Source organism: Melospiza melodia, chromosome 1, assembly GCF_035770615.1.
Source record: "Melospiza melodia melodia isolate bMelMel2 chromosome 1, bMelMel2.pri, whole genome shotgun sequence".
In the NCBI taxonomy this organism is placed as follows: Eukaryota; Metazoa; Chordata; class Aves; order Passeriformes; family Passerellidae; genus Melospiza; species Melospiza melodia.
In genome coordinates this window covers 17,438,504-17,464,225 of record NC_086194.1, presented here as the reverse complement: position 1 = coordinate 17,464,225, position 25,722 = coordinate 17,438,504, and the positions used below count along the sequence as shown (strand labels likewise).

General features: G+C 44.3%; 2 protein-coding genes across 2 annotated transcripts in view; both read left to right on the top strand.

Moving 5' to 3' along the window:
• MYO3A (myosin IIIA) overlaps positions 1–10,923 on the top strand; it is a 106,734-nt gene extending 95,811 nt beyond the window's left edge. Inside the window, exons 31-34 of the mRNA XM_063149657.1 lie at positions 3,583–3,692; positions 6,160–6,200; positions 7,921–8,061; positions 9,567–10,923. Of these exons, the coding sequence (XP_063005727.1) occupies positions 3,583–3,692; positions 6,160–6,200; positions 7,921–8,061; positions 9,567–9,681 (407 nt within the window). The 3' untranslated portion in view covers positions 9,682–10,923. The remainder of the gene's footprint in view (positions 1–3,582; positions 3,693–6,159; positions 6,201–7,920; positions 8,062–9,566) is intronic.
• A 1,537-nt stretch (positions 10,924–12,460) lies between these two features.
• The window catches only part of GAD2 (glutamate decarboxylase 2), a 40,142-nt gene continuing 26,880 nt past the window's right edge, over positions 12,461–25,722 (top strand). Inside the window, exons 1-7 of the mRNA XM_063149644.1 lie at positions 12,461–12,664; positions 12,911–12,970; positions 13,095–13,247; positions 14,262–14,495; positions 19,425–19,515; positions 20,334–20,446; positions 24,145–24,260. Coding sequence (XP_063005714.1) covers positions 12,589–12,664; positions 12,911–12,970; positions 13,095–13,247; positions 14,262–14,495; positions 19,425–19,515; positions 20,334–20,446; positions 24,145–24,260 — 843 coding nt within the window. The 5' untranslated portion in view covers positions 12,461–12,588. The remainder of the gene's footprint in view (positions 12,665–12,910; positions 12,971–13,094; positions 13,248–14,261; positions 14,496–19,424; positions 19,516–20,333; positions 20,447–24,144; positions 24,261–25,722) is intronic.

The following is a 25,722-nucleotide window of genomic DNA, read 5'->3' as shown; positions in this document are numbered from 1 at the left end:
TACTGATATGAATAAAGACTTTTTCTTAGATTTGCTAAACTTTCTTGAATGTTATCTCACAGTCACACTGTTCACATGCCTTTCCTGACCCTTCTGTATTTCATTTATTGTCATGGAGAACTTCAACTTTTATTATCATCCTTGGCTTAACCTCTTTCATTTGTGTTTTTGGGGGTTTTGACTAACCAAGTACTGACTCGATACACTTGGGAAGTCTGAGGAGGAGAAACCCCCCATTTCAACCTGTTATTCTATCTGTCTTCCTCCTGATAAACCTTTAGGGAATGTCTGTGTCACATCAAAGTTTCCAGTTTCTCCTACACATTGCTCCTAAGGGGGGTGTCCCAGCACTGACAGCACCTCTTCAGGTAGATCCAACAGCAAGGTGTGGGCTGGCAGCAGAGATGGGAGCCTCAGCAGAGCCCAGTTCTTGGCTGGGTGTAGCCTTCAGCAAGTCTCCATATGTCTTTGTGCATCTTAGTTACCCTTCTAGTAGGACAGGGGTGGTAGTGCCAATCTGGCACTTCCAAAGCACTTCAACAGCTACTGCGGGAATGGTTTTTGTACCAGTGTTGTAAAATATCAATTTAAATGACTGTTAGAGGGGAAACATTGGTTTTCCTTTTGCATTGAAAGCACATGGCCAGGTCTTGCTAAAGATACTTGAAGTCTTAAGGGACAATAAGCTACAAGAGACTTTCCTATGGAGAGACTGGACTTCAATAAAAACTTTTTCTTTGTAATGGAACTCAGAAGCAACATCATTGCCCTGTTAATAAGTGAATTATTTCACTCCTCCTTTCTGCTTCATTGCCTGCTGCAGAAAAGTATAGGCCATCTGGAAAACAAGTCCATCAAACTCACCATTTATCACACTTGGGTATTTAATTTACACCCCCAACCTTTAATTTTACTATGTAGATTATTTCTGTATTTATCAGAAACTAATAAAAAAGCAAATTTTACTTTGTGTTATCCAATGCAAGTAGCTACCACCTCTTCTGAATTTCAGTAGCAGTGAACATGCAAATCTAAGTGCAAGAGGAACTCACAGCTTCCCTTTCTGGTGAAACAAGAAAAGCAAAACTTTACAACTTTACTGTGTAATTTGCAGGCAAAACTCAGAAATTCCTTTTCAGTCCAAATTCAGTTTTTAAAAGGAATGATAAAGGTCCAAGCTTAGAAGATTGCCTGCCCCAACATGGTATTTCTTCCTCGTCAATTCTTTTGCACATCTTACACATATGTACAACACAAGAGCTGAGATGAAAAGCTGTTTTTTTACTGAAAGCTTTATCATTGTCAAAATGGTATTTTTTGAATGTATAAAGCATATACTCAAGAAGCAAATGCAAAGCACACACACAAGAAGTATACAAGTAATTTCAGTTGGAATAATTGTAATCTACAATACAATAATGCTTTATCTGTTTGACATTTATGAATTAATGTAACAGCATACGGTGATGAATTCTTAGGGGACAGTAAAAAATCTTTAGGCATAATGAGAGCCTTTTCATTGGGAATTTCCTAGAGCCCCCACATTGGCTTCATTTCTTTTTTTTAGATTTTCATGCAGTCATAACCTCTGACAAAATTTTTGAATGTCCTACAGACAGGGAGTTAGGTGTTTCTATTCAACAGCACTGAATTTTAAGGGATTTTTTTAGGGTAGTGTTTCCACTTTGGATTCCTGTTGTGTTTAAAAATAAAATAGGGAAGATATGCCTCTTCTCTCAAACAAATGGAAAGTCAGATAACTCCAGGTGGCCCATTTGAAGGTAGCAACAACCTACATTAAGAGCCCAGTCAAGCCTGTTGTACCTATTAAAATCAAGGAATCTCACTTATATTTAATACAGGTTACTGAAATGAATTTATTTCACCTAAAATTAATTGTTTAACATGTATTATCTGTAACCTGGCTTAGAAAAACACCATTGTTCTCTTAGGTGCAAAATGTTAAAAAGATACTTGCTCATTCATTACAGAAAAAGGAGTCTGCATTTCAGATAAGAAACTAAAACAGTAAATGTAATCATTATCCAAATACAATTTAAATTAACATTATTCATCCTGGCTTCTCTGTATACCCATGACCTTTACAAGCCTTTATTTATCACACATAACAAAAAACTTAAACAGCTAATTTTGCAGGAGTCAACACTGATGTATTACTGATAATTTTTCATTTTAAATTATTGTGCTACCTTACCCTTAATTAAAAATATGTCTGCTGTACATGGGAGAGTTTCTATTTCTATCATGTAAAAAGATTTCTGATGGTCATAGGGGAACAAAATGGTCCTAAAGTCACTTCATGTGGAAGTTGATTATATCAGCAAAAAACATTTTAGTAATTCACTGGGCTCTAGATCCCCACGCCAACCTCACACCATATTCATTTATGAATGAGGAGATGTTTTTTCTGCTGGACTTTCCTTAGTATATCTGTGATGGGACAAGGACAAGATCAAACCTCACTGGATAATGCAAGATACCTTCGACACTCTGTTCACTGTGCTGTGACTTCCTTCACGTCCCCATGACCCATCTCTGCCCTTGGTGTTCTGCTGCTGTGCAAAGCCCTTCTCTTTCACCATGGAGGAATTGCTGTCACCATTAACATTTCCTGCAGCTGAAGGGAAGGAGACCAGGCTCACCAGGCTGTTCATTTGTCCCTCCAGGGCCAGTTCTGTGGTCTTCCTAGGCATTCGGAACCCTGCACTCAGTGTTGTCTCTGTGACAAACTACCTATGAACCCGAGCACTGTCAGAATTGCATACAGATTTTCAAAAAGCAAATACCCCAGATATTTTTCTAGTTCTTTATGTACCAGCCAATGTAATCTGCAAGTCAGTGTCTAACCTGAATTGGGAGACTGCCAGGGGACAGTAGTTCCATTTTTTTGTTAAAATCTTGATTTAATTTCTATTAGAGTGAAACCATTTTTCATATGTTTGTCGAAAGTTTTTTGTAGAAATAGAGACCAGAATTTGAGTACACCAACTAGACTACATAGGATGTGATGGACATGGTCATGCTGTGTTGCCCAGTGGCACATGATTTGGCTTGAAATTAAAAGCCTCAGCAGGACACCTGGAGGAAAATCTTCACTGTGATAATGTAGACGACAACTTCTGAAACAGAGGCCTAATGCTAGTTCCCTCATTCAGCACCTTAAAGGTTGACTTGAGTCTGAAAAAACATCACCCATGCCACACAGGTCCCCATTACAAGGCAGTGGCCTCACAGTAGCCATTACCCTTCAGAGCCCTTTTCTGAATGTGGAGCATCAGCCCTTTTCAGAAGAACAGGCCTGTGCCAGGCAGACCTCTGGGCTGTTCCAGCCTGGCATTCATTATTATGTGGCATTTGTCCCTGTGGGCAGTCAGGACTCAAATGGATAAACCCATTCGCTGCTGATGAAAATGTCCAAACTAGCTGTTTACTTAAATTACTGCAAAGAGTAAAAGTGACTGTGGATTTTTTTCTCCCTTTGGTGAAATTCTCTCCTGTTTTTTTCCAAAGGCCTCCAGTTCTGTGAAGAAATAAGCCTTGCTGTCTTCTGCTTTTTTACAGTTGTGGCCAAAGTAGAAGACTCTCGCCCAATGCAGAGACCCCCCAGAAGGCCACGGAAGCCCAAGACATTAAATAATCCAGAAGACTCCACCTACTACACTCTAATACATGTGAGTTTAAGAAGTTTCTCTGGGCTAAAACTGTCAGATAATTCCCACCTAAACTATCTTTCTAATTGCCCAATTCCCATTATTCTTTTCTAATGCAGCATAAAACCTGTGTCCTGCTCAAAGGAGGCAGGCCACAAACTTTAATTTCAAACGAAACTTGAAATGGAAGTACAGAGTTACCCAGACTGGGGAGCTATGTCAGACTGGCATTTACTTTTGTACCTAAACACATTTTCATTATGGGCATAAGTAGCATTTGCATTTTCAGTACCCAAATCAAGTGCCCTGTCTCCATCGTTTCTTTGTAAGTCACAGGAGAGAACCAGGAGAGGCACAGGTTTGTTTGGAGCTATTTTGAGCATCTAAATTAGTACTTGATCTTGCAGAGAGAGCAAATACTAAAATAAGTTGTATTAGTATGCACACTGTAACTTCCTTTACAAATGTGTCAGATTGTGATTATGAAGGCATTGGCAAACACCAACAGCTCAGGAGACTAATGGATTTGAGTGTCGCTATATATAGCCTTTGGTCCAAGTTCAGAGACCGAGTGCTGCTTTCCCCTCTTGACTTCAGTGCCCTTAAACATAGGAAAAAAGGCAAGAAAGTAAGCAGAAAGAGTGAAAATGTAAAAGCAGCTCAGAAAGCACTTCCAACAAAAAAAGCAATTAAACTGATTTGCTCGAGGTGCCTGTATCTTAGTGACCTATTTTAGCAGCCGGTGAGAAGCCAGCTAATAAACTAACCGTAGCAATTGCTTCTCCTTTCAGCAGAAGGTGTCACCAGGGCCTGTAGGGATGGCTGTGTCTGGCATACCAAAAAAGACAAACACAGCTATGTTTTATTCTGGAACTCTGAAATAACACAGCTTTGGAACAGTGATATTCTGAAAAGAAATTGCATTCTTAAAAATAATTTTGCACGTAAGAATAAAATTTGTTTTGTGAAAGCAAGATTGTTGATAGAAAGGACTGAAATGAAAGGCATGACACAATCTGTATTCAGAAATTTTTGAGAAGCACAATTCTGAAGTAAATGCCTTTTTAGGAAATTAAGGTCAGGAATAGAGTATTTTCTGAGAGCTAATTTGTTATATGACCAGCTCCGTACCAGAAAACAACCATGGCATCAGTGCAAACAAAAACTGCAGTAGTGCCAGAAGATTTTTAATCAATGTTTTAGCAGCAGCTTTTCAAGATATTAATCCATATTACCTTCAATGAGTTGTATTTTCAAGAAGGTGTGAATAAGAGAATCTATACACTGAAGCTTAGAAAGGAGACCTACTAGTTGTTAAATTCTTAGACCTTGGGTAAATCATTAAGCTCTAACTTTAGATGGTAGTCAGCTTTGGATGGTAGTCAGCTTTCCCAGCTATTACGGATTTTCTACCTTGGTAAAAATCTCTGTGACCTTCAGGCATTCACAGATTATTATCAAGCCCAAATCATATGAATGTGAAGAAACACAATATGAGTGCATTTAAAAAAAAAAAATTCTCTATCTTTTGCAAAATCAGATATTTCTCTCACATCATGCTATAGACATAAATTAGACACCTTACATTCTCACACATCTCCTTGCATATCAGATGACCTGCAGAGGTATACAGGTATAAATGAAGGCTGACAATTGCCCATTATTTATATAAGGCATTAGAATTATATTTTAGGGTATATTTCTTTAAATCAGCATATCATTTTGGAATTGCCATGTTCATTTGCCTGCATATTGAAGTCCATCAGGATTTCTGGTTCTCAGTGACTTTACAGTCCCCAGTTCTAATATGCTTTCACTCATTTGCAAGAAACACAATTAAGACCACACTCTGCACTAAAAAATACTGCCTTGGAAGTATGTATGATGTGTTAGGTGCTGCAACATAGCATTGTTTTGGCTGTAGGGATAGAGCTCTATTAGAGATAAGAAATTATTCACACTCCCTATAAATCTTGTCTCCTCTACATTTTTAGAAATCTTTTATCCTAAAGGTTCTTTTGTCACCTATTATATTGTTTTCAAATGGAGCCTTTGTCCATTTTATTCTACTAAACCTGTGTGAAGACTACGTTGGCATTAATGAGAACAGGATTATGTATCTTCCCACTGCATTGTTTCTATTCATGGAAATTCTCATGGCATCACAGTAAATTTGCCTCAGTGAGATAGTGTTGTCAACTTCATTAAAACAGCTATAGCTATTTGAAAGTTTTAGATCTCCTTTTTCTGTTCTGATCATCCTTACTTTGGCTTTTTTTTCAGAGTATGGCAACAAATTTGGGAGCAACAATGGTAATCTCATTCACAGTCTCAAAGGTTCTTAAAAGAGGGTTTTCTGGGACATTTGCTCATTTTCTATCATTTCTTTTACTGAAAAATATACAACACTCTCCTACCTAATACTGATCAATTGTATGTTTGCATAAGCTTTCCTTTTAGTATTTTTAATTACTTTTTATTTTCTTAGAAATCAATCCAAGATGAAAAACGGAAACCAAGAAAAGAAAGGTAATTTTTTTCATTATTTCGCTATTGTCACTCCACTACTTTAGAATAGTTTTTAACTGTACTTCAACCAGGAGAATAAAGCATTAAAAAAAGAATGGTAATTTAGTGATTCACAGGGGCACATGTATACAAAGTTAAAATGCAATTTTCGTTGACTAAAATCCATTATAGAATTCAGCTTTCCTAAAACATGGTCCTTTACCATGGTAACACAGGCATTATAATAAGATAAGGTCCACATCAAAGATAGTTCTGACACAGAAAATAATTGAAGGTGCTTAAAATTCTAGTCAAAGCAAATGGGCAACCAGTTCTTTTTTGTCAGCAAAAATACAGACTGTCAAAATTTTCTCCTAAAAATATATGAGTGTCTGGAAATAGATAATAAAAAAATAAAACGATCACTATGAATAACAGGTAAAGAAGAGTAGCCCTTGAAATTTGAACCAGAAGTGTTTTCTTCCCAATGTAGCCTATTTTGATGGATCTCTGCAGAAAAGAAGGAAGCAATAGGTATATTCTGATATTCTGTCCTTCCATATCTTATATCCTTATGTGTGCAGCAGACCTGGTTTGCAGCTCCTGACATACATCACAGTTTTATTTTATTTGTGTGTCTATACTGAGGCTTTCCTGCTGCCCCCTCAGTGGCAGTGCTGTGGCACCGTGTGTGCGAGGCAGCCTGCTCAGAGCTGCCAGATGCATGGGCTCTCTGCACTGGCCTCAGCTCAGTACAAACTGTTGCAGAATACAAATTCCCTGGCTAAAATATGTATCTTAGAGGATGTTTCATGACATTACATTTATAAAAATATGCTCACAGCATTGAGCTTTATTCAAGCACAGTTTAAATTGCACTCGGTTATGCCGCAGCTTAAAGGATTGACCTTATATCCACGTCCCCCATGTTTGGTCTCTTTCAGCTTTTCTTCTCATGTCATTTGGATCCTAAAAAAGTTTCACACCTATTGACTCCAGTCTAGGGGGGGCAAAAAACCTAACACACCAAAATCTAGTGTTTTCTCTCATTTGCCTCAATTAGGTTTCACTCATCTTAAATCTAGTTAACCAGTTCCCTGACTGCATCTTCTCTCATGTGCTGACTCTGTGTTAGTGGAACATAGGAAGTGAAATCAATTAATTACTTCTGGTTTATAACAACAGAAGGATTGAATTCTGAACTTCCCTATTCTGTTTCTTTTTAGGATATTCTTTCTTTCCTTAGCCGTTCTAAAATGGATGTTGGGATTGATTTTTTTCTGTATGTACAATACCCTGGATAGCATTCACCTAACAAAATAAGAGATATCTGCATTCATGACACCCATATCTGAACTAGTTGCTTTACCCTGTCTTTTTGCACTCAGAGAAAAAAATAGTAATATTTAGGAAAATTATTCATCTCTTGCTCAAAGAGACATCTAAAATAAACCAGATTAATTATACCATAAAAATGCCTCTCCACTGAGTCTAATGGCAAACCGCAAAAATTTCAGTTGTGTCTCCTTTATGAATATATAAAAGTATTTAGCATTTCAAAATTCTCAATATCTATGTTGTACAGCAGCCACACTTCAGAGACTGATTTTTTGTGCCTATATATTTTTCCTTAGATCTTCGACACATAAACAGAATAATGATATTTGCTGCCTTGGGTTTGTATGATGAAAATAATATTGAAAAGTGAAACTGTTAACTTGGTGTTCTTATTTATTGACAGTCTAAGCAAAGTGCTAGATTTAGATATCTACTACCAAGAAATTTCATCTACTGACTCCAGCTCCAAGGACAGCAGTACTACCACAAGGAGGAAGAGATACCCAATTGAGCGCAGGACTTCCATTTTACGAGCTACTGAGCGGTAATTCAGACAAAACAGTAATAGGAAAAAATAAATATTATCCTTGTTGACATTTTCAAAATATTAATAAAAAGAAAAGAAATGCACTTTCAAATTACACATAAATCTATTATTTTAGATGTGAAATTGTGCAAAACTATCTTGCAAAACATATAGCTAAAATTTCCCATCTCAGAATGGGAATATCTGACAAATTCCCCATGCAAGAGGGAGAAATTCAGGTTTTTGGTTTCCCAAGAGCCATATGGACAGACATTCTGCATGTCTGATCTAAAATAAAAATAAAAATAAAACTGATGCAGAACCTAAAAACTGTACTTCTGGTTAGGTTTTAAATGGGGTGGATGTGCACCAGACTTTCTGCATGTTTTCTGCAGGTAGGACTCCAGCTTGACTGCCTCCTTCTCCTGCTGCCCTGTGGCAGCACAGGTGTCTGTAGCCTGCATGCACCTCGCCAAGGTGGACAGCCAGGAGAAAAACCCCAAAGGGAGGGTTTGCTCAACCTCCCCTCTTCCCACATTGATTTCAATAGAGGGTGACCACTGCCAGGCTAAGGAAATTCATATTCTCACTCTTGCCAAGGCATTCACACATACTGCACATGCTAACACACATCTATGTATCTTGATATAATTGTATCCTCTTGCATGTTCCTAAATGTAAGAAAAGCTTGGAAAACTATCTAGCTCAAAGTCTTAAGGGAAACACCAAGCCTGGGATGAGCAATGAATTTGAAAACACATCTGCAATAATAAACGAAATGTTTGTAAAACATTCAGAATGTAGAAAGTTTTGTGCACCTTATGTATTTAATTTCTGGTCTTTTTTTCACATAGTATCTAAATTAGCCATTTCAATCTACTTCAAGAAGTGAAGCATTGAGTACTTATTATTTAGCAGTTCACCTTTGACATTGGTATAGGACCAGTAGTGGGGGCACCGTAAGTGCAGAACACTACAAATTTTTGTAATTATTTTAGAGTAATTTACTTTTTTAATAACTGTCTTTTATGTTTAATCTTGTTCCATGGTAACAGCTGATGCCACATCACTATTCCAGCCTGTCAGAGGTGGCATCCAAAATGATCTTGCCATCTGAAAATAAAATGAAATGAGATGGACGCTTACAGTGAACTCCAAAGGCAGGTTAAATACAGAGCAAACAAATTTATGCCAGCTCAAAATCTGGTGCAGTAACCATCAGGCAAATGCTACTGAAAAGCATCCCCATGCTCTCAACGTTTTTATGTCCTTTTATTATGTCCCCTTCATAGGAGAACATGTTGTTCTTCTGTGTTCATCTGCTTCTAGCATATAATGTGTTTGTTCCGAGGTGCCTGTTTTGTGCAGCACAGGAAGAGGCCTAGCAAAGTCAGCTGATTTTTTTTTCTTTCTCCTTTTATTTTTCCCCCACAAGGGTGGAGGTTAAGCAGTCGATTAGGAGTGTTTGCCAAGGTAAATGTTTTGACTTTAATTTCTAAAACACTTCTGTGCTTAATCCCCAGGTCAAGGGTTGCAGAGAGACCCCTGGAAGAGAGCAAAGCCGAAGATAATCCCTATGACTACAGACGGCTGCTGCGGAAGACCTCGCAGCGCCGGCGCCTTATCCAGCAGTTCTAGCTGCTGCTGCTGCTGCTGCTCCTGCTGCCATTTGGCTTTTATTAGCATAATTGTTTTTTATCATTTTATACCATGTGTTTCCTTTTTTTTTTTTTTAATCTTCAATGTTTCAAGTTTATGTGTGTGCTCATGTGGATATGAATTACTGTGGTTTACAGCCCAACACCATTGCAAAGGGACACTGTCAGTCACCTATCCTATTCTTCCCTAAGAAAAAAATCAGCTTTCTTTCGTGTACCATTGCTACATCCTAAAATTATTAAACAGCTTAAGCCTTGTTTACTTTCTTCAGTGCATATTTCTTTTTTTCCATTCCATCAGTCTCACCCAATCAAAAAAATAATTTATTTTATAGTTCCCTAGTTAAGCTTTCTAATTTCCATATTCAACTTCAGAAAACCTTAGTTATTGTTTCTAATAAACTGTTTTACAGGAAAAAAAAAATTACAAGAGCACCATGGGGGAATTTCTGCTTATTTTAGTTTACATTGCTTAAATTTTGGGATGACCTGTTTGTGGCAAGTGTCCCTCTAATGAAAATGTATACGATTAACTGGATAGCATACTATGGCAATTTATTTCATTATTGACTTTACTGTAAAGCTAGTAGCCAGTTTTAAAGGTCAATATTGTGTGTATAATCTTTATGTTGGAGATGTTAATTTATGGGAAGCATATCCAGCCCTCTCCTCTGCCTCTGAGCTTTGTGACTAAGTGATGAACTTCTAAATCATGTTTGCTTTGTTCTCATTTGCATTAGATTTTTAGGAATCTTAATCTCTGGGGTACCAAGAAAGGAATAGAAATACACTCTCTGGTTGATTGCTGCTGAAATGTAATGATCATTCTTAATCAGTTCCACTAGAAATTAAATGAAAATAAAAGCAATAGCCCCAGTGTTCAAATTTCCCCCTGATTCCGTATTCAAAAGACCTTATTTCACAGAAACCACACAGATAATTGCAGCGCTTCCTTTCAGGATTCATAATTGCGTGTTCCCAGCTGCAAAGCAAGAGAAGGCAAATTTCATGATGCCAGCATAAAGGCCTGATCCTACTCCGTTCCTCAGCTCTCCTAAATGTGACAATTGGCGGCAGCAGTCAGCCACAGGGGCTGGGTTTGGCCTTTTCCCCAGAGACAGATAACCATGGCTTCCTGATCTGTGACTAGCTACAAGGCTGCACACCGGATTAAAACGCGCTGCAATGTAAAATTTGCTATAAATTGTTAAAATTTTGAAATCTGTTCTAAAGTTGCTTTGTCATGTATTAATACAACGGTAAATAAAAATGTACAAAGCAGAGATACGGTTGATTGTGTCTGAATTACACCCAGAACCAACAAAACACTGTGGACTGGGGCATGAGTAAGGCGGAGAAGGGCTCACAGCAGCCTCTGGCCGTGGAAGGCTGGAGTTATTGTTGTCTGCGTGCAAGCCAGTGTGATGTGGCAACTGGAACAGACTGTAATTTCACACCAAGAGATGCCTGGACTGGTTTTCTTCTGCTTTCCTGCCACAGCAGTGTTATAAAGCATTGAGCCATTTCTGTGAGGTCTCATGGTGGACAATTGTCATACCCATGTGGGTGCCTACAAAAAGCAGAGAGATGCCCCGGGCTGAGCACCCGGCCTGGCTGCGAGCAGCGCGGGGGCCCTGCGATCCCAGCTGTCCCGGCAGAGCCACACTCTCACCTGCTGTGGTCCCGCCTGCCTCTCTCCAAGGCCAGGGCTCGAAATCCCTCCTGTGCCAGAGAAGAGGCAGACGCGGCCGGGAAACTCTCCCGCCACGATCCGGCTTGGTGGAAAAGGGAGCTTTGGTTGCCTTCAGAGACGTCGTGAAGAGAACAGGAACAGTTGTTCTCACGCTCTTCCCGTCTGGCCCCATCTCTGCCTCCTCGGGGCTGGAGCCAGGGTGGCGGTGCCACCAGGGTTCCCAGCCGGAATGTCGCAGGAAGCCCCCGGGAGCGCCCCGGGGCTCCAGGGACACGCGGGGGCAGCCGCAATGCTCCTCCAGCACGTCCGAAGGAGCCAGGACGCCCCTGCCTGTCCGGGAGCAGGAGGGACAGCCCAGCCCCCTCGGGCCCCTCCAGCGCCTTCTCCGCGCCGGCCCGGCCCGGCCCGACGGGGCTCCCGCCGTGGCTGTGGCCGGGCCCATGGCACGGCGGGGGCTCGGGGGCTGTCTGTTCCCACCCCGCGACCGCCGGCGGCACGGGCAAGTGCGGAGGTGCCCCGGTGCAAAAGTGCGAGGTGTGATGGGGGGATTTCCCTTCGCTTTGCATCTTAAAGGACTGAGGACACTTCCCCGTAGTCTCAACCTTCCCCTCGAGCTACCAGGCTGGACCCCTGCGGCCACGTACGCCAAGACTTGGAAAGCTACCATTCCACCCCGCTCACCGCCACCGGGCGGCTCAGCCCGCCCCGCCGGGCTGCGGCGCATGGACGGTCGGTGGGGTGAAGGCGGCACAGACACCCTGGCTCGCCTTCGCCCCCCAAGGCGGCTGCAGCCCCAGCTCAAGCAGCGTCCATAGCTCGGGTCTGCCCCGAGTGCCAGCGTCCTCCCACCGCCGCCCCTCGCTCCTCCGATGCAGCAGGGAGCGGACACGCCTTAGAACAGCCGTCGCCGCCGGCCGCCTCAGCGGGCACCTCCGCCGTCCCGGGCACGGCGCCTGCGGGGCGCGGCCGCAGCGGCAGCAGCAGCAGCAGCAGCTCGGCGGAGCGCACCCCGGGGGCGCCCACGGGAGACGCTCCCACCCACGCGTGCCCGGGGCGCTCCCGCCCCTCCGCCCGCCGCCGCCTGGCGCAGCCGCGCGCTCTTACACACCCGCACACTCACACTCACGCACACTCGCTCGGGCGCCCGGGCTGCACATCGCCGCTCCTCGCCCGCCCCGCCGGTTCGCCTCCGCCATGGCAAGCCCCGGCTCCGGCTTCTGGCCCTTCGGAGCCGAGGAGGGCTCCGCCGCCGCCGAGACCCCCGGCACAGGTAGGAGAGCGCCGAGCGGCCGGGCGGGACCGGCCCGACGGAGCCGCCGTGACGGCGCTGCCCGGTGCCCGGAGCCCCGCGCTCCATCGGCGGGACGAAGCGGGGACCGACGGCGACTCGAGCCCGGGCCAGCGCCGCGGGGCTCGGCGGGGCAGGCGGTTCCTGGGGAGCGGGGCCGGGGGTCGGGCGAGACGCCCTCAGCCCACTCCCCCCACCACGGACCCGCCGCTCGATTTTCTCTTGCAGCCAGAGCTTGGTGTCAGGTTGCCCAGAAGTTCACGGGAGGGATCGGAAACAAACTCTGCGGTAAGGGCAGGGAGGCCCCGGGAGCGCGCCCCGGGAGCGCCGCGGGACCTGCCCCGGGCCGGGGGGGCGGGGGACGAGGGTCCGTGCCCCGGTAATGAGGCCGTGTGTCCGTGTCGCTGTCAAGCCCTGCTCTACGGAGATGCCGAGAAGCCCGTGGAGACCGGAGCCAAGGCAGCAGCCCCGGGGGTAGCGGAGCCGAGGCCGACCTGCACCTGCGACAAAAAACCCTGCGGTTGTCAGAAAGCCGACGTGAATTACGCCTTTCTGCACTCAACAGGTAACGGCGCTCCCGGGGCAGGCTGCTTCTCTAAAACTAACGAGAACAAACCAGCGGCTCGGTCGGGAAATCGCGCCCGCCCGCGTTGCGCGGAGGCGTGGGGGGTCCGGCGGTGCGCGGCGCAGCTCTGCGCCCCCAGCCCTGGCCCCGCCGGGCATTTCTCAAATCTGCGAAAAATCACGCAAACAAACAAAAAAAAAAAAATCCCGAAAACAAAAACCCAAAGCAGTAAAATCCCGTGTATTGGAGCCCGCGGCTTTTTCTTTCTAAAAGGAGCACTGAAAGCATCGACCTTCTTATTGAAGACCCTGCGATGTAATTAAGGTTGAAGGGGAGGAGGGAGATAGAGTGCTCTCCTACTCATTTGCTTTAATTCGAGATATTTTTGTACTTCATCTTTTCTGATCTTGGAGGTGTTGTCTCCTCCAGTGAATAGATCCCAGCTCCTCGCCGACATGCAATAGCCAAGAACTCTCCCGTTTGCTCAGCAGCCCGGAACCCCAAATTAGGGGCTTCCACTATAGTCTGGTTTGACTGAGCCATCGCTCTTAAACAAAAGCTCTGTGTACACCAAGACCCCGTGCAGCGTTGTCTCAGAAAGAGGCATTAAATTATCAACAAGTCACTTGCAGAGGAGACTCACAAGAAGGTATTTTATTGCAAGGCAAATGACAGTTTTAAGGGTGCTGCTTGTAGCATTTGTTGCTCAATCTTTATTACCTGTGAGATTCGTTTTCCCTTTTGTCTTGTTTCCCTGCTCTCACTGTCTTAAAAATTAGTCTGACATACACTGTGGACAGAATTGGCCAATTTAGATAGGATATTAAATCTTCTTGTCTCTCAGGACATTCCTCGAAATACAACCTTGCCAATTTGGTTATTAAATGAAAACAAAACCTATTCTTATTGACTAGAGTGTAAAGATTTTGTAAACATAAATGGGAGAAGGCTTTGTTCAGAATCTATGCATGTGGTCATAAAACGAAGTTAACTTTTAAATTTCTCCATTCCCAGATCTTTTGCCGACATGCAATGGAGAAATAACTACTATGTCTTTCCTACAAGATGTTGTGGACATTTTACTTCAGTATGTGGTGAAAAGTTTTGATAGATCAACAAAAGTTATTGATTTCCATTACCCAAACGAGCTGCTCCAGGAATATAACTGGGAACTGGCAGACCAGCCACAGACCTTGGAAGAAATTTTATTGAACTGCAGAACAACTCTGAAGTATGCAATTAAAACAGGTAATAGCAATGCTCATTTTCTACCCTCTATAATCTCATCCATTGATTAAAGGTGTCATTTCAATTTAGCTTGAAACGTTAAAGATTGAACAGCGACTGTATTTTGTCAGCTCCAAGCAATTTCTAGCAGAGACAGAAATCGTTTTCCAAAATGATAAAGCACTCCAGCAGCTCCATCTCTGTAGCTGTCAGTGCAGCCTCGCACACCCTTTCCGATTTAAAATTAATGCGTCTGTGCGTCGGAGTTGCCGAGTGTGGCACCGAGCACGCTTTGCACATCTTCTCCACTTTCTGCCGTTCCTTTTCATCATTTCCCGTGTGATGTCCCGCGATCGCCTCTTGCTCCCGGCAGAGCGGGGCGCGGAGCTCGGGCCGAGGGGAGCCCATGCGCGGGGGCAGCAGGGACCAGCCCATTTAGCAGCCGAAATCACAGCAAACGGCCTGTAAATTCCAGCTCCGAGCGGCCACTGCCGTGTCTGTCACTTCGCCTGCAAGACATAAAATAAAAAGATCATTTAGCAGAACCTTACCCAGAAATATCGAGGATTTAGTTTCAACTTTAGGCTCAGGCAATAAAGCCAATCCGATTTGTTTCAACAGCCATTTGTTGTTTTTCACCGGGGAAAGCAGCGATGGGTGACTCCTCCCTGCCTGGGATCCCCGTTAGTCGTGCCCTCCTGTGGGCTTGGTGCAGGGAAGGCGGCGTGGGGAGAGCCCGACTCCGCTCCGGGGCCACCTTAAACCGCGGCGGAGCGGGCGGAGAGCGGAGCCGCAATTACGGCTGCCATCGGGAAATAATAGGGGTCCGGAGAGCTCTTAGTGGGAATTTGAATTACTGAGAAATTGCTTTAAAATAAATGTGAAGCAGTTTAGTGAAAGAGACAAAAGGCTGATTTGTGACTAGAGGTTGAGAGGAAAACAAAAAAAAAAAATCTCAGGTTTTGAGAAGAGAACGGAACAGACTGATCCTGGTGAAGATTGTGAGGGATCTGTGTAATCCTCCTCGTTTAGGGGTGGAAATGACCATCCGCATGTTTTGATGCTGTCAGGATGTTTGTAAAATATTGAATTAAATAGTTAGGTAAATGATATCCAGAGAAGCAAAGTCGATTAGTCTGAATAGGGCATAGAAAACGTGTTTGCACAGAATGATGAAGAATGTGGAATCTGTGATTCTTGGAAATCAGAAAATAGAGTTTCTAGGCTGATTGCCATTAATCGTTTTTTGTTATAGCCTGTTTTCTCGTAACAGACCTATTTAATTTTGTGCATCCAAAAAAAGATCCTTTAAAACAATGTTGCCATTTCTCTTCCTCTCTATAAATATCGAAGGCTTTCCCATCTTGGCGTTTTATAATTTGTTTTAATGAAAATTATGTTTTTGAAGTCTGAAAACGGCTGCTGGGGGGTTTTGTGAAGTGTGGTGGGGTTCAGCCCAGGGGGTGCAGAGCCGCCTGGCTTGGCTGCTGCTGCTCCTCAGCGCCGTGGGGTGACAGCCCCAGCCTGGGAGGGGGTTCACGAAATGCGTGGGGTTTACACCTGGAGCCCTCGGGCGTGTGCTTCGGAGTGAAACACTGGAGTTACCCTCAGAGGAAGGACAGCACGGTGAGGTTCTGGCGGCAGCGTCTGCCTCCACTCCTGCCGCAGAAGCACCTCGGACACGGCCCCTCCTGGGCAGCGTTTGGCTGCAGGGCCTCGGAGGCTGATTGAAAAATAAATTGTATTGCATTAGCCTCACAGCTGGACACCCAGGTCCGGGGATCCGGCGAGGCAGATGGCTGATTTTCGGCCGAGGGGCAGGTGTGGGTTGCTCGGAGGTGTTGCCTGCGTGCCACGGCTCACTGGGGTGCCCGGGGAAGCCACGCTGGAGAAGCCACGCTCTCTGCCGCCTTCCCAGCAGAGGCAGAATTCTTGCTGAGAGGGTGTAAAAGGCAGTGACGGTGAATGCAGGGAAAGATGGGTGTGAAGTTCAGTTACTGTGTTCTGGAGAGTTGAAAATGAGCAAGTGAATTGAAATACGAACGTTTAAAAATGGCTTGGGAACTGCAGGAGGAGTGTGAGGAGCCGGTTCTGGCCCAGCCTTGCTCCCTGGCCGTGCACGCAGTGAGGCTGCAGGCACGGCCAGACTCAGTGCCTCTGTCCGTGCCTTCATCCGTGCTTCTATCCGTGCCTTCATCCGTGCCTCTATCCATGCCTCTATCCGTCCCTCTATCCATGCCTCTATCCGTGCCTCTATCCGTGCCTCTATCCATGCCTCTATCCGTCCCTCTATCCATGCCTCTGTCCGTGCCTTCATCCGTGCCTCTATCCATGCCTCTATCCGTCCCTCTATCCATGCCTCTATCCGTGCCTTCATCCGTGCCTCTATCCATGCCTCTATCCGTGCCTTTATCCGTGCCCAGCCCTTCTCCTGGCTGCCCTGTGGGGGCCGTGGAGGCCGGGTGTTCCCCCGGGCATGCCGTGCCTCAGGCCGGTGCAGGTGGGAGGGTGTTTGGGAGGGTGTGTGGGGCAGAGGCGACGCCCTTGGTGAGGAAAGCCCGGCCCCGGGTGTTCCTGTGCCTTGGCCCTGGTTCTTGGCCGTCATCTCCCGGTTTACTCTGGGATATCTGTGAATACATTGTCTATTGCTAAACAAACCATTAAGTAATAATCTCCTGTTTTCACCTCTCAAGCAATTCTTCACCCTGTCACAATCTCTTTTCTGGTACCTCTTTGTTCAGGAACAGCTTCAGCAAAGGATGTGTGTTTCAGGCAGAGGGACACGGGGAGAGATTTTTGAGCAGCTCTCACAAACTCTTCTTACCTGGCCAGTTCAGCCTGTAATCTCGGCAAAGCCTCGGTTTTCCGTGTCTATCTAGGCAAGGGAAGAGAGCTCGCTGTCGTAGGGAGGTGTGACATGGGACAGGCAGAGCCCTGCAGCTGGGGCAGGGCTCAGGCTGGGGCAGTGCATCCCTGCCATTCCGTGTCACGGCCGCGCTGGAGAAGGGAAGGGCACGGAGAGGAGCGGGCTGTGTCACAGGTGTGGCAGCAGCAGCAGCAGCTCTGCTCTCTCTGTCCGGGCATCTCTCCTGCAGCGCTGCTCCCTCCGCCTCGCTGGCTCCAGGGCGCGGCTGCCCGAGCCCTGCGTGCTCCGGGCTCGTTCCCAGGGCGCTCCCAAGGCAGGTGGTGTGCTGGGAGGTTTGCTTGAGGAAACAAGCAGTGACAACAGGGCTGTCGCCTTGGGCTGGGTGTGGGGCTGACGCAGAACCGCTGAGACACTGCAGCTGCAGATACAAATTCTGCCATTCCCCAGCTTTTCGGTGTGAATTTATTTCCAAAACAGGAAATTTTGTAACCTTCTTTGAGTCTTCCTGTAGTCCCGATCCACTAAAGGCTTTTAGCTCCTAATTTTCTGTTACTTTCAGGTGAAATTTGTCATCCAGCTGTGATATGGAAACCTAAGCTATAAATATGGAAATCTTCAAAATCCCTCTGTCAGGGGAGGTGCAGACCCTGGAGCAGGGTGGCTGAGGCTGTGGTGGTGGTGATGGGGTGTGTGTGTGTGTCTTAGGTCCATGAACCCCACTCAAGAGCAAGATCCAGTTCATTCTGCTGGATCTGAGCATCATTCCTCCGTGCTCAGGGGCTTTGGCTGCCTGGTTTTGGCAGCACAGACCAGGGAGAGGTGGCAGTTCTGTCAGTGAGAGGGGGAGCTCTGTGCAAAACGCGATCAGGCTGGATGGCAATGGCACAGGGCTGGTCTCGGGTTAAGAGCACAGGCAAGCAGAATTTGCGTGTGTGTCCCCTGCCCCAAATCCCCAGCTCTGATCTGCCTGCTCAGCTTGATTGCTCTGCCTTTGTGTGCTGCAGGGTGGGAGCTGGGGAGCAATTCCCCGTGCTGCTCTGCCAGCCATGTGTCCATGCCTGATAAGAGGTCACAGGAGACTGAAGATAAGTTTTCTCTCAGTGCTGGGTCTGCATTTCCTCAATCATCTTGCTCTATCTTTTGTTTTCTCTGATGGCAATAACAGTACATTGTCTAAGGGTCAGGACAGGTGTTTCCCAAGCAGAGGCTTCCGTCCTTTGAGGTGGATGGCATTTAAGTAATTGTGGACTATCCATAATTTGTACCAGTAATTATGCCACTTATCAAGGGCTTGCGGGAAGTAACTAGTAAAAATGGAATTTTAATGCTTCCTGTGTTTAATGGCTCTAGGCACGTTTTTAAGGAAAATCTCTAGGAGGATTTTAGAAAAAAAACAGGAACCAATTAGATTAACCAAGAGACTGTCAACTTACTGAATATAGTCCTGTGCATCATTCTGCTGGGGCAGCAGAGCTTTATTTTATGGCATTGAATTAAAATCGCAGTTGCAAGTAGCCAGGCTATTTGTAATTGTACTGTGACAGTGAAGAAATGACAAGGACCACCACCTTCCCTGCCATCTTCGTACAATCATCAGCCATTGAGTCATGTGCAAAGCAGTCACCAAAATACTCCATTTTCTCATTTCGCCCTGTCTATTACAATCATTAGCCATTCATCACTGATGTTATATGTCCTGGCAAGCTTTTCAGATGGTGTCTCATGTGTGCCTTTCAAAGCTAGTCAGGCAAAACCACATCCAGTGACAACATGTGACACACTAACGGGAGCAAACAGCTATTTTTGTGAGGCAGCAATGTGCTAATTTTCAAGGCATATTGAAAGGATAATAGGGAATGTTGGAATTCATTATTCTGTGTTGAGTATAATTACTGACTTTGGAATGAGAAAGAAGAGAAATTATCCTGCCTTTTTCAAGAAATGTATTTACTGCCATTTGCTTTGTTTCATACCTTGAAAGCACTTCCTTCTCTATAGAAATATGGAGGTAAATATACTGTTCAGCACTGAATAGTTTCATTCAGAGTCATCAGCCTTTTGATAACATTTTCTATCTTATGCAGGGCACCCTAGATATTTTAATCAACTTTCAACTGGGTTGGACATGGTTGGATTGGCGGCAGACTGGCTGACATCAGCAGCAAATACTAATATGTAAGTAGAAGATTTTTTAAATTTAATATATAGATATTTAATTTCATGATTGTGATCTAAAATACTAATTCCTGTATGTGAGTGAAAGAATAATTTTATGTTAAAATTGCTGGGGAAGAAATAATCTGTTTTTTAAATGGTTGCAACAGTTATTTATAGAAAGGCTTTCAATGTTGTCCTGTAGGCTGTCATTTATAAAATTTCATCATCGTGATAGGATGTTGGTTGTGCTGCCTCCCAAAAGCACACAAAAAATATATACAGATTGGCATTTTGCATGCATAAATATGTAAAATGAAAGGGGTACTGAGTGAGCAGTTGCATTCATGTAGAGGGGTTATGTACAATCCGTACCCAGAGCAGAAACCATTGCTTTCTGTAAGAAAGAGATGTGGAATTTTAAAGTGTGGGGATTTTTTCACTTTGGGATTAGGAAGCATTTCTGTGTACTTGCTTAGCTTCATGCACTGTCTGGCCATTATGAATAGGACTGCTGACATGTGCCTCCAGACACGCTCACGGGTTTGGGCAAGGCAAAGGGGCTCTGCCCAGCATCCCTCGGATAAAGGGCAAAGCCTTGAACCTGGAAGAGGTGGGCAAGATTTTATTCACTGAAGTGGGTGGAAATGGATTGTTAAGGGCTCCCTGCATTTCTCCTTCTAGACATTTGATGTCAAATGAGAAAGAAGACTGTGGAAAGTATTGTGAAACAGAACTCTACCCAGTATAAGATAGAGTATATTGTGGCTATAATGTAATGTAATATTGGAAAAAGATTGTAGATTAAAGCATTAAATATGGACATTACTACATTTCAGGTTCACCTATGAAATTGCTCCAGTGTTTGTACTTTTGGAATATGTCACACTAAGGAAAATGAGAGAGATGGTTGGCTGGCCAGGGGGCTGTGGCGATGGGATATTTTCACCTGGTACATAACATTTCAAGCTTTCTCTATTTTTCAGACTGTGGTATATGACATCCCCTGCAGCTAAAGAGTAAATATAATTAAATATGCATGTTTGAGAGGACACTTGCTAGTAAACACCAGTGGCCTCTTTGAGATAAAGTATTGCATGTTTATGAATTTCAGGGATGTGATTATGAGGGTCTGTTTGAGCAAATTGCACTGCATGATGAGCAGCTGTAATGGCACATGGGAAACATAATGAGAAGAGACATTTGCCTTGCAGTTTTGCTTTGCCCCCCCTTTTTATGGATCCCATGAAATAGAAAGACTGTTGTATTAATAACAGAGGAAAGAAACACAACAAAGCTCTCCAGCACCGCAGGGGAAATTGGAGCAAACAGGGAAAGACGTAGCATACCTCCCAGCAATTTCAATGGAGTCAGGAAGACCCTGCCAGCATTAGAGCATGCTGTTAGCTTTCCATGTGAAGCTGACCTGTTTTTCTCAGTGGGGTCCTTGGGTGCTTAGTTAATCTGAGTGCTTAAAGGCTGAGAAACCTGGTTTCTTCAGGGCAAGTCAGTAAGGCAAAAAAGTTAGTGTAGAAAAATCATTGACAAACATTAAGATTTTTTTTATTTTTTAATCATTCCACTTAGTCATTTGATTTATACTCTTTGTCACCTCTCCTCTGACTCTAATTTCATTGCTCAAAAATTTTGGCTTGTCTATCTTATGAAATTGCAAAATAATGAAAGGATTTACATTGAGTGTAATATCTTGGCTTGTCAAAAGAGAACAGACTGTTAGCTGTTGCAGAAGGAACCTTTCTGGAAGGGAAGTTATTTGACCTAATGGAGAGAGAAAGAGTGCACTCTTGAGTAGAGGAAAGGCCTCACTGATAGCAGCCCAGGACATTTGGCTCTCTGAGGCCAGGGAGGTCAGGCAAGGCTCATCTTCAGCTTCTCACATCTGAATGCATATGTGGGAAGTGTGTGGGAGTTTTATTCTGGCCCTTCCCACAGGTATAGAGAAATAGATGAGAAGAACTGACATTGCTTTTTCACGAGTTCTTAGTTGAAAAGCCTGAGAGCAAAAGCTCTGACAGTTTTTACTGTGGTGCTTAGAGATCCCCCTGAAAACCTTGGCCCACATCACACCTGGCATCTAAGTGTGTCTCACGGGCCCAGGACCAAAGTGAAAGCTTTTGGAAACGGAGTGGTGGTTGGTTACCAGCCCTGACCTGACTGGGTACAGCTGCCCTTGGCTCCCCACCTTCCCAGGGGCTGGTCAGGGCCCTGCAGGGTGAGGGCAGAGCAATGGCAGTGCTGCCCGCCCATGGCAGCGGGCTGGGGGAAAGGCTCAGTGGCTGTGCCAGATCTGCCCGAGTGTGGCAAACTCAGGTGGAGATGGTGTGAGTCAGGAGAGGTGTGTGCCTCCGGAGGAGCTGCCTGGCACGGGCCCAGGGCACTGCTGCTGTGCCAGAGCTCACTTCATCGAGCTGAAACCTGTGTGGGGACGGGCTCTGTGGCAGGCAGGTACCTGTGCTGGCGTTTGCAGGGCTGCCCCTCTCATTCTTTCTTTGTTTCTCTGCAACTTCTGGTTTGTGCAAAGTGCATCTTTATAATTTTCTCTGTTAAGGCAGCAATACTCAGTGTGCAGGTTCTGCCTTTTTAGGCAATAATCAAAATAATTTCTGTGCTGTCTTCTCACTTCATGGCTTTAGCTGAAGACCTTACTGTTGCAAAGAAAAGGTTCTTTCTCTCTGCATTGTCTGGGATGAAATATACAGTATCAATACATGTGAAGCATAAAAGCCTGACTGTTTTCTCCAAATTCTGTAGGTGTGTTTTGTTAGCTACAATTAGCTGTGGATGTGAATACAACTATGAAATTAAAAGCAGAATGCAGGTTTATGAGTAAACTAAGCTTAAATGACTGAGTAATAAATACTAATAAGAAACCCTGGTATTGAAGAAACTAAACATTTCAGTCTTGATTCTTTTGACACTGAGCCAAGGACTTTGGACAAGATAGGCCAAATTGCTTCAACTTAGTTCAGTCACCTAAATTATCAATAGCAGCTCTTACATAACATCTGCATTTTTTAGAGACAGGTACCTGAGCATTTCCTCATAATCTCTCCATTTCTTATTTTGTCATTTCGAAGAAAGGTGTTGAAATACATTCATATCTCTCAAGATAGTTGAAAGGGGAAGAAAAACCCCAATGTGTACTGACCTGTATGCCAGCAATGCCATTCTTGTGTGGCCTTTTCCCTTGGATTCACAGGAGGGCCAGTGAGGTCAGGGAAAGCCCACAGCAGGGCAGCCTCACTGCAAGAGCAGAGCCAGGATACTGATTAGAAATGAAGGGCACAGTTGTGTGGGCTGTGGAACAGTAGTTATCTCTAGTGAGATTAAAACAAATCTTACAAAAGTCAAAACAATGTTAATTTGTCAGCACAGATAACCAACAGTGCTTCCTTCATCTCAAAGGATGGATTTTATCTTATCTCACTTTGGCTGTCCAGACATTGGGTGTTACCCTGGGCTGGTTACAGCAGCTCCTGTGTTTTCCAGGGAGAGTGGGGATGTGTCTGCAGGGCAAGTTCCACCCACCACAAACAGCTGCCATAGGATGAGCTGAACCATCCTCTGGAGGTGCACATCTTGTGCTCTTCACTCCATTTTTAGATGGATGAAGGTTGCAATAGTTAAACTCTACCTCACTGGCATTTCAACCTGTTCATTTAAAACTTTTTCTTTATATAAATACATGTGCATAAACATGGATATACAATTAATCTGTGTGTGTGTGTATATATATACACACATAGGATAAACCTGATGGATTTCATGCATACATGTCTGTCTGTGTGTGTGTTTGTGTGCATACAAATTTAAAAATTCTCAGCATCTGCCTCAAGTACTGCATTATATTCCCATAGTGCTCATGCAGCATTAATGTAAAGCCAAACATTGCTCCACTGTAGACACAGAGACTTGGTTTGCAAAAAATTTCAAACAGGAGAAACAGACCACTGCAGAGCTGTAGATCTGATACCTGTCTGTAAGGGGGTTAAATACCCAACTTGAAATGGCTGTTTTAAGTGAATGTATGCCAGTGATTTTAAGGCTAGTGTTAGGGACATTTAATCTTTTCCCTTTGTTCCCATAAGAGGACAATTAAAATGAAAAATATTTGTTAGAATGACCCTTTTTCCTTTCTCTTCCCTCTTCCCACTCCACTTATCCAGAAGATAGCAGCTGTTGGGTCTCAGTGGGTAGGTTTGCTCAAAGCTGGGGCATGAAACACCACCCTGATTTAGGAGGGGAGAGCACAGAGTAGGTCACACTTGGAAATCCCTTAGGATGCCCTTTGTGTGGGCACCTGCTTAGGAGATGGAATAGAATGGGGATTATGTGTTGATGGCACATGAAAAGCTAAGACTGGGGACTGGAGGAGAGATGGTAGTTGGAATGAGGGTGAAAGGAAGCACCAGTCATTTTTTGCAGTGGTACTTTTTGCATAAGTGTTTTTTTGTGTGTAGTAGATCCTGTTGTTACACAGCCCAGCTGTGAGGAGCATCAGGAAGAAGAATCTGTGTTTCTGCCACAAGGCAGAGACATTTATATAGAAAAACTGTAGCAAGACTTGTTTGTTCTGCAATGACATTACAATGAATAGAAAAAGTAACAGTATATTACTGTGGACTCCAGGTGGTGCCATATCTAACATGTATGCTATGTTGATTGCACGTTTCAAGATGTTCCCAGAAGTTAAAGAAAAAGGAATGGCAGCTATTCCCAGACTGGTTGCCTTCACATCGGAACATGTATGTGTTTCTGTTTTTTCCTATCTGTTACATCTGCTTGTATGACTTTATGATGAAGAAAACAGCTGAATTTGTTGACAACTGTCTTCATTTCTGTTACTCCTTCACTGGGAATAAAAACATGGGAAGGACTGAAATTTTTATCTGTAGAGGGATGATCTCTGCACTTCCCTGTGGCTGAAATCCAGGCAGAGCAGTCTCTACAGTGCTTCTGTGCTATTTCTTTGCTCTCACACATGTCCATATAAATGTTGATGTGAGTGGTAAGGACCACATCAAATGAGGAGAGCTCATCATTGGGTTTCAGCACTTTCTGCCAGGACTGTCATCTGTTCTGGGGCAACAGAAAATCCTTTTGAGTCAAAATCTTTCCATCTGAAACCACTCCTGCTGTTATTTAATGAGAAGGTGATAACATACATGAAGACAGTCCTGTGACAATGCTGTGTGTGTGTGCAGCAGAGCAGCTGCAGTATTTGCTGGGCTTCACTGTGAGTTTCTGCCTGTGAGCAAAAGCTTCAGCACGTGGGGGTTCATCACAGGCACTGCTGGGACCTGCCAGGGGTGAGGGAGGTGGGCACAAGAGAAACAGGAGCAGTCCTTGTGGGAGGGTTCTTTGCTCTTTGTGCAGCCATACAGAAGTCTCTGTTGGGAGGGTTGTTTTTGGCTTTACAACCATTTGGAGCTCCTTGCAGCGCAGAGTGGAGAATGTGGGTGCAGGAGGAAAGGAAAGAGGAAGGTTTATCCTCAGGAGGGGCTGTGAGCTGCTTTCAGGCTTCGTTGTCCACTTCTATATTTCTCTCCAGCTGTGTGGGCTCAGCCAGAAAGGACTCATTTGTGGCCAAGGCTCAGCAGGATACTGTCCATGTTAGGTAACAAAGTCCTCCTGCTGCCTCTGGACTTACCATAAAATGTGCTTCCATTCTATGCAAGTGTGAAGAACAAAATACTCTAAAAGTTATCACCAAAGTGCAGGAGGAAATCTCTCAGAGGATGCCTTTCATAGCAGTAGGATGGGATGAGATGTGGTACACAGCTGTGGGCTCCACGTTGCAGAATTATTGTTCCCATAGCAGTTAAAGAGGACAGTCTACACATGAGTTGCAACTTTCCAAAGCTGGATGTACAGCTAGAGATACATTAGCCACATGGAAGTAACAAGCCTAAGTCCTGCAAATGAGGTTCAACATGATTATTTAAAGTAACAAATCCTATTAATCATTAGAGTATTTCATTGTTTTCGTAGCAATGGAGTGTTAAACAATGACCCAAATTGTGCTAACAGTCTCAAAATAATGAAATGAGCTTTAATAATTGTGTTTTCATGCCAGGGAAGAAGCAGTTCCCTTAGCAAATTAAACATTCAAAAATCAAATATACTAGAGAATTCATAGGGCAGCATCTGAAGTCCATTACATTTAAAAGTATCTTCAAATTGCCGTTTTGTCCCTTCCTCAATCAA